This window comes from Canis aureus, chromosome 37, assembly GCF_053574225.1.
Source record: "Canis aureus isolate CA01 chromosome 37, VMU_Caureus_v.1.0, whole genome shotgun sequence".
NCBI lineage: Eukaryota > Metazoa > Chordata > Mammalia > Carnivora > Canidae > Canis > Canis aureus.
In genome coordinates, this window is record NC_135647.1 from 19,444,126 (window position 1) to 19,457,676 (window position 13,551).

Genomic DNA, 13,551 nt, shown 5'->3' on the forward strand with positions numbered 1-13,551 from the left:
CACATAGTAGGTGCTCAATAAACACAGGGCTGCATTAAACCAGCGCCAACCACAGGCTCTGTGTCCCTTGTGAAAGGCAACCGGGGAGTGGTGTGGGATGGCCTCAGGGACCAGAGGTGGTGGGAGGGGAAGTGGAGGTTGTGCGATCCCGGCCAACTCATTTCATCTGTATTTGGGTTGCCCGCTGGGCAAAATTTCCCAAACAGGCCTGAGATAGGAATCGCTCCCTCCCTGGCCGCCTTCATCCAGGGGGAATCAAGTGACAGGACCTCAGATCTAGGCATGCCCGATGCCACAGGCCTGTGAGAGCTCTTCTCCATCCTTCTCTGACCCTTGACTGCCTTCTCATCTGGAACAGGGGGATCTTTAGAGTTACCATCAGTGACAGAGAACAAATGCTCAGAAAACTACAAGGTGCTACTGCAAACTTAACCGTCACCGTACGCTGCTAGGAACAAACCCCAGCAGGCCTAGCCCGTTTCCTGGCCACCATCGCCAACAATGAAGACGCAGGGAAAATGAATTTTAATTTCAAACGGATGTGTTCTCTCTCTTCACTCCCAAGGACTTTACCACCATTTCCACTGCTTCTGTTTAATCCTGAGGCTCATGAGAGAAGGGCACGTCCTTCCTGGCCACCATCTATGCTGTGCCAGCTGCCCCCCCTCCACCACCCCTGCTCTTGGGCCCACAGCTCAGGAGAGCAGCACACACCATCCCAGCCTGCACATGCACTCAGAGCCTATTAGTATAACCGAAATAAGGCCCAGATCCACAACTGCTCGATCCCTTTTCATGGGATTCGATCAACGCGCTCCTCCTATTTCACTTCTGCAAAGGTACAGAACACCATCTCGTAGGTTGCTCGAAAGTGGCAGAGGGGAAGAAAAACGCAAAAAACTTGCTGTGAAACCAGAAGCACGTCGCGAGGATGGTAAGAAGAAAATAAAACCCCCACAGGAAAACGCCCCTTCCCATCTCACGCTCGGCACCTGTTGGCAGGCCTCAGGTCAAACCAGTGTGGAAAACCATCACCCAGAAACGTTTGGACGGGCCTCTGTCGGCCAGAGACACTCCGGTTCAACCAGCCTTCCCAGGGCCCCAGGAGGAACACTCTGCAACTGTTTCCAAAGAGCTCTTCAAGGACAATGGAGACCATTGTCAGTCTGTGGGTGATGCTGGTCACCCACAGCATCTAATCTTGGGGTCTGTGCTAACTTCACTTGGGCCTGTCGGTCTTCATGAAGACCACAGCCATTGCTCAGGTTGTCCCCTCTCACCTCACCCTGGGGCTCGTGGGATCCCTCAAGTCCTGCCCCCGACGGAACCACTCCAGGGACCCACGGACAGCACCGCGGCAAAACATTCGGCTGCACGTCCGAAGTCCAGGGCCGGGGAGCGCTGGAGGGCCATTTTGTGTCGCGTGTGATTCTGACGACGTGCCAGGGGGAAATCTTAGACTCGAGAGACCGCTTTCTGATGCCGTGGCAATGCAAAGGGAGGGCAACTTTCCCAAATGGAGAAGAACTTCACGATCAGTAAAGATACATGCATCTGGGGGAGCGCAACTAGCGAATCCCAGTCCCGGGATTTACAGATGCTAGTGGAACCCCCACCCCGACTTCTAAAAACAAAACTTCTCTTTTTTGCTCCCCCCCCCTTTTTAAAAAGATTTTATTTATTTATTCATGAGAGACACAGAGAGAGAGAGAGAGGCAGAGAGACAGGCAGAGGGAGGAGCAGGCTCCATGCAGGGAGCCCGATGTGGGACTCAATCCTGGGTCTCTCCCCCTCTCTCTTTAAATCACATACTGAAATAAATGACTCTCAGGAAAACAAAAATTCATCAGTGGGAAGAACTCCAAAGGCCAGGTGAGGTTACATATCCAACACAGGGATGAATGCTCACACGGATGTTCGGCCGTCCTCAACTGCCAAATACGCACCCGTGCACACCTGGATGTGGACTCCAAGTCATCCTGCTCACAGAGACAGTGTTTCTGGACCCCGATACAGCTCACCAGAGCCGATTTCACCCAGAAATCACCTGAATTCCAGCACATGTTACCAAATGTTTCTGTAAGAAAGAAAATTCAGGGGGACCCGGGTGGCTCAGCGGTTCAGCGCCTGCCTTTGGCCCAGGGTGTGACCCTGGGGTCCTGGGATCGAATTCTGCATCGAGCTCCCTGCATGGAGCCTGCTTCTCCCTCCGCCTGTGTCTCTGCCTCTCTCTCTGTGTCTCTCATGAATAAATAAATAAAATCTTAAAAAAAAATTAATTTAGAACACTAGAGTTTCTATCATTCCCCACTCCCCCCACAAGTGACACCCTGGCGCCCCGCAGGGCTGCTCAGTCATGATGGCTCCTATTACTGGGGCCAGGGCTCTGCAGTTGTGCCGGGGTGGGTGGGGGCACGCAGTCAGGGCTGTCTTGACAGCAGAGGGGCAAAGCAGCTGCGTGAGGCTTATCTGCTCTCCCCCTGCCTCTCTTAGCACCACTTGCGATGTCACCGAAGGGGTATGGGTAAGTGTGAAGCAGAGATAGGAGAGGGCCGGGTCGGGGGTCTTGGGGGAGGGAAATGCCTCCCAGCAGCATGCAGGGGCGTGAGCCAAGGTTCCACTATGGCTCTGCGGGCTGGAGGGACACCCCACAAACACGGACAGCCTTCAATATATACCTTCTCCGCAGCCTCCCTGTCCCTCCACCTGCAGAAATTAAAGAAACGAGCAAAGTCCCACAGCAGACCGGCCCCACACCTGACGCTGGCTGGCCTGGAAGGAGCCTAGTTCTCACAGGCAAGGCCGCCTGCGCTGGGAGAGACCCCACCCCACGAGCCAGCGCTCACCCTCTGCCCCTGGTTGTCACAGGCAGACAGCACAGGAAGGCAGGGACTGGCACAGGCCAGCTCTGGCCGGTCAAGGACATCCTCTCCTTCCCCAGCAGAGGGGTCTGTCCTTTCGAGTCGCAGAGAGCGGTCATGGAAGCAAATGATGTTCTTCTCCATACCCAGATCCGCCACCAGTCTCAAAGGGACAAAAGTTAAAATCTGGAAGTCCCGCGTGGAGGACTGACACCCACCAACCACGGGGCGCCTGCGACCGTGAGGCAGGGCGCCAGGGTATCAGTTCTCTTAGAGCACACGCCCTTGCTGGAAGACGCTACATCTCCTCCCTTCTCATCTATTTCTTCAAAGGAAACCATAGAACCCCGCGCTGGGGTAGAAAGGCCACAAACGTGCTACCACGGTCTGGGCATTCTGAGGAGGAAGTGTGGGTCCCAGAGGAAGCCCTGCACCAAGGCAGCCGCTCTGAAGGCTCATCGAAGAGCTGACAGCTGTCACCATTCAGGAAAAAAAAAAAAGGAATGTGTCCCCACCTACGGGAGCGGGTTTCCCGAAGCGCCTAAGATGGGAAGGAAGCGCTGCAGACACATCAAGGTAAATCACCAGCAATGGGGATTTACCCAAGTGGAAGGCAAGGCCACCAAGAAGCTCGTCACTGAACAAATCTGGGATTAACCCCCCACCCCACCCCCCGTTCTTGCAACAGTGATGCTGTACGTGTATGGCGACCTCAACTCTCCAGAATGAGAAGAAAATTCTGAAGTCAGCGGAAAAGCTTAAGAGCGGATTGAGGAGATGACCAGCGCCCTCGCCGGGGACGTCACCTTTGTGGCAACATCACGTCTGCCCTGATGGCAGTTAAGGGGCAGAGGACCTCCATCAGGAAAGGGGTTTTATATAAATATGTACATGTATTTTTTTTACTATGCTAAATATAAGGAAGCGTTTCTCTAGAATCTCTGGTTTCCCCAACAATCTATGGAAAATGACGCGTGGTTCTGATTTACAGCTATCAGGTCCCTTCAAGCTTCTAACTATCCAGCTTTCGCATCTGGATTACAAAATCTCGGTAGGTAGGACGCGAACCAAATTTATTTATTTATTTATTTATTTTATTATTTTTTTAAATATTTTTTACAACTTTATTTTTTATTTTATTTTTTTTTTTAATTTTACTTATTTATGATAGGCACACAGTGAGAGAGAGAGAGAGGCAGAGACACAGGCAGAGGGAGAAGCAGGCTCCATGCACCGGGAGCCTGACGTGGGATTCGATCCTGGGTCTCTAGGATCGCGCCCTGGGCCAAAGGCAGGCGCTAAACCGCTGCGCCACCCAGGGATCCCGCGAACCAAATTTAGACAGTCATTCAGCTCCCAGGCTTTACGGGAGCAGAATCAGGTAGAAGCACCTCTTTGGAACAGTACGGACTCGGACACAAACTTGCTTTCATGTTCTCTTGTCAAATAACCAGTACCTGGGAGAGGCCCCGCAATGGGATTCCTCAACTTCCTTGGAATGGGATGCCCGTCTAGTGCCTGTTGCAGTTCGGGGACTGGACTGGCCCCCTTCCTCCTCACCACAGTCCTCAAACGCATTTTCCAGACAGGGAACCAGCCTCGGCTCGCCCCGGGGGCGTGGGAGGGCCCAGGGAGGTGCCGGGAGGCAGGCTGGGACGGAGCTGGCCGGCCTCACGGCCTCACTCCCCCTTGCTACACGGTCTGTTCAGAGGACGGGGACTCAGATGCCCCAGCTCCTTCTACAACCCGGAGCACGTTCTTAATGGCCGGACCCTGGACAGTGGCTCACCTGGGAGCCCCCGCTGCCACTACTACTCCCTGAGCAGCCGGGAGGCCCGGCCCCTGCCAGCAGAACCTGTGACCTGTTACCTTCTGGTAAAGCTGAGCTCACCCCAGCTACTTCCTTGAGATACTGAGATACTGAATTTCTTGCTCATTATAGTGTTTTAATCAAAAGACTGAGATTCCTTTTTAAAAGGGATTTCATGCTTCATTTTTTCCCTGTTCTGTCTCCAGAGGCAAAAAGGGGTAAGTGCAAACAACCTCTCCTCGGAGCCCCACCCGGTTCAGACATTCCTGCCCTGGTGCCCACCCTCCCCCCCACTCCCTCCCGCCTTCCCTCCATCCCAGCCAGAGAACTGACATCCAACAGCTGCACTAATCTCTCCCAGTTGCTGGGAGCAACAGTGAGGGCCCTGTGACAGGGCCCTGGCCGGTGGCGGGCGGCAGCTTGCCCTCCCCACACCCAGGAATCCACCAGACTGCACACCGCGTCCCGACACCCTGCCCGGACTGTTCGAGCAACCAGTGTGGCGTGAAGTCAGGGCAGGTCTGAAGCACTTCACAGAGGGCAGCTTGCGGTGAGTGCAGAAGCTGGTGGCCCCCTGGGCTTCGGAACGGCCCAAGTCCCGGAGAGGACCCCCGGGCAAGGTGGACAGGGGGCTTCCTGACAAAGTGCCGCCAAATTCCAGGACATGTCCCCCGTCCCCCTCCCCGCCGCCAGCACCGTTTTCAAACCTGCCCCCGCCTGGCCAAGCCGCAGACCCCTGGGGCTCCTAAACACAGATACTGATGAACATTTTCTACACTTTCCTTATTTTTAGGAGGACAGTTAAGCGTGGGACCCATGCCATGTGGATTCATCTGCGGGGCTCCCTGCGGGTAGTGGGGGTGGGTAGGGGGAGGTGGTGCAGTGAAGGGAGCCAAACATTCCTTGGAACGCCGGAGAATCCAGAAGGAAGATGGTTTTGGCACCTCCCTCACCACCCAGACGAGGGGGTGGCTTTCAGCCTGGCCCGCAGGCCTGCAGCAGCTGCTTCCCCGCACGGTGCAGGTACAGGACAAGCCCACCGACAGCAGGGCGGGCGTGCCTGTCGGGGCTCACTCGTGCTCCTGACCCAGATTCCAGACAACCAAGATCACGGACTCGATCAGACCCAGGAGAGCCTCCACCGGGAGGAAACAGGGAGATACCTCCACATTCAGCGTAAAACGTCACGGGAAGCTTCACACCGGCAGCATCAGGCTCCCTCTGCACTGACAACAAGCAACCTGTTGTCCTTCCCTGAACGTATCCCTTTTGCCATGTTTTATAACCGTCCATTTCCTTGTTTTCCGACCAGCCCTTGAGGGGCTCTGCCTCCAACATCGCTGTTGTGTTGCTTTTTTTTTTTTTTTTCCCTTCAAGTCTGGTCAAGTGCCGGGCACATGATGAACGCTCAATCACTTGGATACATTTTAAGGGAAATAATTTCAAAATGATGTATCACCTGCCCTCCTTTCATCAAGAAGCCATCTAAGATTATACAATAACTTCTGCTGAATTTTGCCCTCAGCAGCAGCCACCAGGGAGCGGCGGCAAGCAGCCAGCTGTCGCCCCTCCTGGCCCTGCCCCTGCGGGCCCGAGACAAGCCCCCACCTCCCACCTGCGCGCGCGCGCGCACACACAGGAACGGGGGCCTCCACTGCCACGCTACGGCCTCGGTGCCCTCCCTGCTGTCGTGGGCCTGTCCCGACCTGCACCTGTGCGCCGCTGAACCGTGTCTGCCTCAAACCGAGAAGGGCTGCGACAGCAGCACCCACCCCGAACGGCAAAGACTCTGTACATAGACGGGAACGTAAAACATAAAACACATCACTGACAATTCTTGCACTGATCACGTGTGACATTCTGTTTTGGGATCACCGGTGTAACGAGCGAAGAAGCACGAGCAGGCGTCTACTTCTTCCTACCTTTTAAAAGGCCAGAAAATTTAAGACACTCCATCCATCACGCCGGATTCCAAATGCCGGCTCTCCATCGGCACCCCCTTGTCTGGGGGACTGCGGGGTCACCGCCGGTCATGCCAGGGCACAGGCGACGGCCCCACCACTCAGAGCTAGAACCCCTGCAAGCGGCTTCCTGCCTTTCTTCTGCTCCACGCTGATGCACGCTCCGTTAGTTTGAAGCAGGGAGGAATGGAGGACAGCCTCGGCATTTACAGGAGTTTGGATTCCTAACACTTTTTATTAAGGGACTGCGGGCACCTTGCCAGCTCTGGGGATGGGACGGGGGTGGTCAGGGCAGGAGCGCGAGAAGCCAACAGCTGTTTTGAGTTATAATCTTTCTGTTTAAACTGGTAGCATCCCACTGTGGTTCTGCTGCTGTTGGGGTTTGCAAATGGAGCTGGTGTCTATTTTAGCTCTGGGTTAACAAGCAGTCTCTCCCACCAGCTACTGTCACAGTTCACTGCCTGGTTGGGCCCCGCTGGCTCATGCCTGCCCCCACGGCCTCCTCTGATAGCAGGCGATTATGTGGAACAGCAGAGCAGAGAGGAGAAGAGGGAAATTAACTATGTTCTATAATCAAGTCCCTTTGGTTTCCAGATGCAGGCCCCACCCCACAGAGCAGCAGCCCCCAGACAGGGGATGGCTTGCTTCCCCCCACCGCCCCCTGCCCAACAAAGGATGTGCTGCAGGCACAGCATCCAGGGGCTCCCGTGGGGTGGAAGGCTGCCGGGAGGGGCGGAGCCCCCACCAGGCTACAGAGCTCCTCCGGCCAACCCCTCGCTGGACACAGGGCATTATTCCTGAGCAGGCAAGGAAAACAGTCAGGACGTGAGGTTCAAGTTCACAGCACATCTGCCTTGTCAGCCCTGGGGTCACGGCAAGTGAATTACCCACCAGGCTGTGCAGAACGGCACAGTCAGCGACCGATGCGCTTCCCATCCCCACCTGAGTAGCAAGCCCAGCCTGTCCCTGGGGCCGGTGCCCGTCTGGGAGGCCCTGCTGCAGGAGAACCCACACCCTCACCCAGGCCACCACGTAAGAAGGGGACACCTGAGCTTCCACTCTCATGGCTATACATTGTGTCATATAGGCTCTAGGTGCTCAAAAATCTCTCGCAAGAGTCAAATTATTTTCCCTGTAGGACAGGATTATCTAGAAGGGGGCAAATGGGTAGTTCCTAAGATGATATCTGATCCCAGACTAAAACACACAGAGAGGCTCAGAGACGGGCAGTGTGTTCACTTTCCGCAGCGCTCGGTCACATGGCTGTTTCGCAGGAATGTGGGGCAGGGGTTGGGGTCCCACGTGCAATTGCTGTCTCTGCCCATGACTCACCACATGAGGCTTTACCTCTGTCTGCTCAGGTCCTCAGTCGAGAAAGCTATTTCGATATTCACCACCCACTGCAAGCCCACATCCTGGGGATGCTGTGGACGTTAATGAAACCATTAACGTTTCTGAATCTCTCAGGACTATAGGGCCTGCCAAAGGAAGAGCCAAGTGCTTCTTCTTGGTGGACAGAAGGACAGCTGTTAAAGAGACTGACCCCTAAAATTTAAGCTTGAAAAGGAACACGGGGATTATCTGGTCCAATTCCCCCGCTCTGGGGTTCACATACGGCCGATCCAGGTCCCCCAGGGGAGAGGGATGCAATCCAGGATCTGACCACCAGCCCACGCCCTCTCCTATGCAGCCAGCCCAGCGTGCAATTTCCCCGAGATGGGGGAGTTATGAAAAGACATTTTGTAGCACTTCAATTGCTCAGCAGTTTTAACTCTTCATAAATTCTTTTTTTCTCCAAATGGAAAAATGTCAAGCTGATGTGATTAAGTAGAATGATATCTGACATGGCTTTAAGTTGCCATATGGTGAGGCTTTCCCTCAACACACAAGTCTTTTTAGCCTGCTCAGACCTCTTCACTCCCAAGTCACAACCAAACATGTGTCCCGAGGAAGGGAATCCGGTCCACAGGTGCCCAGCTCCGACACTCCCAAGCTGCCTTCCGAGACCCCGAGCTGTAGGCATGCATGCATTCGCTCCTGCTCGGGGCGAGCCTTCAGCGGCGCCTCACAGGGTACCACTTTCCAGTCTTGTGACTCCCCTGTGGCACCTGGTTCCTCCCAGGGCTTATAAGCTATGGCAGTAGCATTTTAAAAGTGGCAATTCTGTAGGAAAGCCTGCCGCGTCCAGGCCATCTGCAGCCCCGCCCCGAGTGCTGCTGGAAAGTCCTATCACCATCCACCTTCACTGCCGGGATAGGCGGAGGACCAGGGAACTCAGAGCCAGCAGAGACCTAAAATGCAACCTAGACCAGCAGAACAGTCACCTCTCACTGTCTTCCTGGGACAGGCTTCATGTCAGGTAGAGTGTCTGGCAAGAAGCAGAACTCTTCTGAACCTAAAACGCCTTTTCAGGTTTCTGCACTACCCGTCCAAAGCAACTGAAACAAAAAGTCCTTAGCCCGCTGCTGCTGCTGGGCAGCTGGTACGCCCTTCCGTCCTTACCACACACTCGTGCACAGCTAACGAGCATCTGGACTGCAACACCTCTTGTGTTACAGAAAATGTGCGTGCTGCTCAAAAGCCCCCCCTGTCACGGGGGAGTCACAGCAACTGCCCTGGAGGCCCTCACCAGCAGCGAAAAGGAAGCACAGCAAACCTCAGTGAACACATCCCGTGGCCACAGCCACTTTCTTCCTTCCCTCTGACACTTCTCGGCCTGGCTTCCTCGCACTGTCACCAAACCCAAGTCGAATCCCCTTAGCTCAGTTTGGAGGACTGGGGAGTGAGGACTGGTCCTAAGTCAGAGGAAACAGGAATGAGAAAGAACTTTGCAGAATACAGGTGTGTTCCACCCTTTCTCCTACCTTAGTGGGTTATCTGAGTGGGTCTCCATGTGGGTCTCCAGTCCATATTTGCAAACAAACTCCTTGAAACATATGGGGCAGTGAAACACTTCATCGACCTTCTCCAGCTCACCCGACTGCCCATCTTCCACCATCTTGGGGGAAAGGAAAAAAAATGAAGTCAGGAAGGAGTTCTCCCCCACGGGTCTGCTTCAGAAGAGAAGCTAATACTCAATCCACATCTACAAGGAGGCCTCTCTCCGAGGGATTAAGGAGGCTGCTTGACCAGTCCCTTCATCCCTGCAACAAATCCTCACTGGATGCTTCCATCCATCCTCCTTCAAACCACTCACCCATTCGATACACATTTATGGAGTACCCAGTATCTGACAGGGCCAGAGGACAAAAGCCTGGGGACAAGAGTTCCCTAACGTGTAGGAAGCTTCCACTCCAGCTGGAGAAACCAAGAAGCACAGAGCAATGAAACAAGCTCTTCATTCCATGGGGCTCAGCAAGGTGGTGGGGGGTGGGGGGCACCCAGAGGAAGTGCACACAGGTTACTCTTTCCTGCGGACACCTTGCAAAACAGTGTGGGGAAAGACAGGTTAAAAGCTTAGGATGGAAGTCTGCCAAGAGTCCCGTGGCTGGGCACATCGGCTCTGGGGCTGGCGAGACCTTTTTAGCAGGTGCTGGGTCTTCTTTCTCTGACTCGGCATCATGACTGAGTTTCCTCTTGGAGGACAGCCGCCTGCGCTTCAGCGGGGATGGGGGGGCCGTAGCTGTGGCACTGTTAGGGTCCTTCTCGTGAATCTTCATATGTCTGGAAAGAACACGCACACAGACACATAGTGTGATTCAGTTTTTTTTTTTTAAAAAAAGCAAAATTCGAGTTGGTTGATTTCTCTTAAATTTTCTGTATTATACGTTGAGGTATTGGTCTTTACATTTTCTTTAAGATAAATGGTACATTTTGTACAGCGGTCGCTCTCTTTTCAAAGCCTTATATGATCTCCCGGAGGCCCTCCTTAAAGCTTGAGCTTTAAGGAGTCGCCAAAGTCGCTCAATGCTCTGCTATCTGTTGGAAGACGCTCGCGAACTCCGCGGACGCTAGGAGATGAAGAAACCATCTGATTGCCTCTTCTACTTACTCAGATAAAAGGTGCTATTTCAGGGCACACAATTCTACAGAATAAAGAATTCCCGGACAGGACCGGTTCATACATCAAGTTCTCGCTCTGCATCTGCCCCCAGAACCCACCTCACAAATGCCAGGACTTTGTATTCTCTCTCCCTCTGCTTTCAGAGGCACGTGGGGGCTCAAATTTGAGAAGCGCTAACACAGCAAACGTCTGCAGTGAACCTGAAAGGCTTTCCACGTCGTTCACGGCGTTACACGGATTTGCAGATGGTGAGAGTAGCTGGGGCAACGGCATGGGTATGGTGCATGTGGCGACCCTGACGTCTGCAGGACCAGGAACATGCATGCAAGAAAGCATCACATAGTCTGTCTGTCGGCTCTGAAGAGAGAGCTTGATGGGTGATCTGATTTAGGTGACCTCACTTCACCAGGTTCTAAAGCAAACACCCCCTAAGACACGGTCCTGAGACGCATAAGGTCAGAGACATATTGTAAAGGGACAGTGTCCCTTTCCTTACTTGGTGACATAGAGGGTTTGGGCTTCCCAATGACAATTGTCACCACCATCATCCACTTTGACTGTGCCGGACGCAGGAACAGAGTCCCCGCTTTTTAGAAAGAGCACTTTCATAGGATTATATTACTGGGGAAGCACTTAGGAATGGGAAAAGACGGGGAGGCTTTCAGAAACGGTCCGGCCACACTTCCAGAAAGCAGCGCAGGTCAGCTCCTCCGGTAGAGGGGACAAGCGGCGGATGACAGGCCTAAGCAGCCTGCCAACCAAAAGCAGGGGTACCAATTCTGGCGCGTGGGCCAAGGGTGCATGCAACGAGGTAACTGAGAAAAGGTCTTCCCTGCCCCCACCACAACTCTGCCCTGAGCTACCCACAGTGTGTGGGGGTGAGGCCCCGGGTGTCTCCGGTTCTGTTCCACAGACATGTTCTAGGAGGTAGAGGGCCCCCCAACTAGCCCCGTCCGTCTATGCCCCGGCCCAGCACGATGGAGGTGGCCTCGCCTTGGAGAAGCACCTCAGGCCAAACCTCTGTTCTCTAGGTCAGTGTGGCGGAGCACGAAGGTCTAAAGGGAGAAAACGGCTGGCGCCTGGGTGGCTCAGTCGGTTAAGCATCTGCCTTTGGCTCAGGTCATGATCCCAGGGTCCTGGATGCGAGCAATGCATCGGGCTCCCTGCTCGTCGGGAGTCTACCTCACCCTCCTCCCTGCTTATGTTCTCAACCTCAAATAAGTAAATAAAATTTAAGAAAAAAATAAAGAGAGAAAATGGGAAAGAAACACAGACAACCACCATGGCCACGTCCACCTAATTCCTTGCTGAGATTACCGGGGCAAGATGCTTTATTACTAGTTCCTGGTCACCTAAAGCCCCAGGAAAGTTCTTGGGAACCACCAGCCTCGTTCTAAGTACCCTCCCTATTCCAGCCGATTGGGATTTAGAGACCATCACTTACTATCAGTGTTTAGAGGGGAAAGGGAAAAGGCTAGCATGTTTCTTTTGATATTTATTATATCGCCTATTCCAATTGTAGAAGTATTAAAGAAAAAAATGTTTTAAAGCAACCAGAGGACTGAGGAAGTATGAAAAGAAAGTGCTACAGAATGTAAATTAGCACCAAACACTCTCAGTAAATCACTCAAAAATTAAAGATGAATTCCTCCCCTACAGTCGGTAGGTTACTTGTGCCCACGCACACGAGGCCACAAAAAACCTCAGAGAATACTGGAAATCTGAGACTGATAACCATTAAGTGGCTCACTAGCTCACTTCAAGCCACACCTTTTCTTTCTTTTCTCTTTCTTTAGATTTTATTTATTCATGAGAGACACAGAGGGAGGCAGAGACACAGGCAGAGGGAGAAGCAGGCTCCATGCAGGGAGCCCGATGTGGGACTCGATCCCAGGACCCCGGGGTCACGACCTAAGCCGAAGGCAGATGCTCAACCGCTGAGCCTGCCAGGCGCCCCCAAGCCACACCTTTTCTACCATAGGATCCGCAGTTTTAGAAAGTGCTGCTTTATCATCTAGTTCTGGGCTGTGTGACAGGAGAGGTTTCACAGAGCAGAGGATGAGGGATGGCCGTGGGCACACAGTGAGGACCTGGTGGGACGTTCACAGATTCCCGTTTGCACTTTGCAGATGAGGCCGCCGCAGTGTGAAGAGGCTGCGGGGCCCTGGGCCCTCACGACCAGGACGGACCTGGGTGTGCCAACTGCGGAGTCTGGGCTCCCCTACTGCCCCCCAGACGGCCTCCGAAGGCTTTGATCTGCCTTCGTTACCCCGGGCCTCCAGTCTGACGCCCACTCCCTCCCTGAGCGTCTGTGGTCCCAGGCCCAGCACCAAGCTCCAGCCAGACGTCAACAGGGAACGAGGGGGCCTCTGGTCCTCTGGTCCTGCCTGTCTTGTTCTGAAGACCTGGGGCTGCCCCCAAGCCGGGTTGTTGCTGCGGGCGGGTGAAGGGAGCGGATCAAAGCAGCCCCAAGGGCCGGTGGCAGGCACGCTAACCCCCTCCGGGTTTCTGACCAAGGCCTCTTGAGCCCCGGGTTCGAAGCTCCAGCATGCTCCCTGCTGGGATTAAATCTCGGGCTGTCGGCCAAGACACGGGGAGCTTCCAATCTGTCCCTTCGGCAACACAGCGACCAACAGCTGCAGGCTCGTGAACGCCACGCCGTCAACAGTTCAGCCGCCAGGGCCTGGGAGCGCCGGCCCTCTCGCAGGTTGGACGTGTCCGCCGTTAAGGTCCTGCCTGACGTGACCCCTTCCCTTCGTCCCCAGCCTCCGGCAGGAGTGACAACACTAACTGTCCACTTCCTCCCGAACACTCGCAGGAAGTGGTGCGTGTCACCAGAACAAGCCAGTGATGCCTCCTCTTCCACCCATGGGGTGGTCGACACACACAGGAGGGCTGGCGGGAGGGCAGTCCTAG

General features: G+C 54.3%; 1 protein-coding gene across 14 annotated transcripts in view; it reads right to left on the reverse strand.

Annotated features, from left to right (window-relative positions):
- RREB1 (ras responsive element binding protein 1) overlaps window positions 1–13,551 on the reverse strand; it is a 177,377-nt gene that overhangs the window by 28,860 nt on the left and 134,966 nt on the right. For all 14 annotated transcript variants that reach the window (XM_077886012.1, XM_077886010.1, XM_077886009.1 and 11 more), the window contains 2 exons: window positions 10,151–10,295; window positions 9,497–9,630 (listed from right to left, as the gene is read on the reverse strand). In XM_077886012.1, the coding sequence (XP_077742138.1) occupies window positions 9,497–9,630; window positions 10,151–10,295 (279 nt within the window). The remainder of the gene's footprint in view (window positions 1–9,496; window positions 9,631–10,150; window positions 10,296–13,551) is intronic.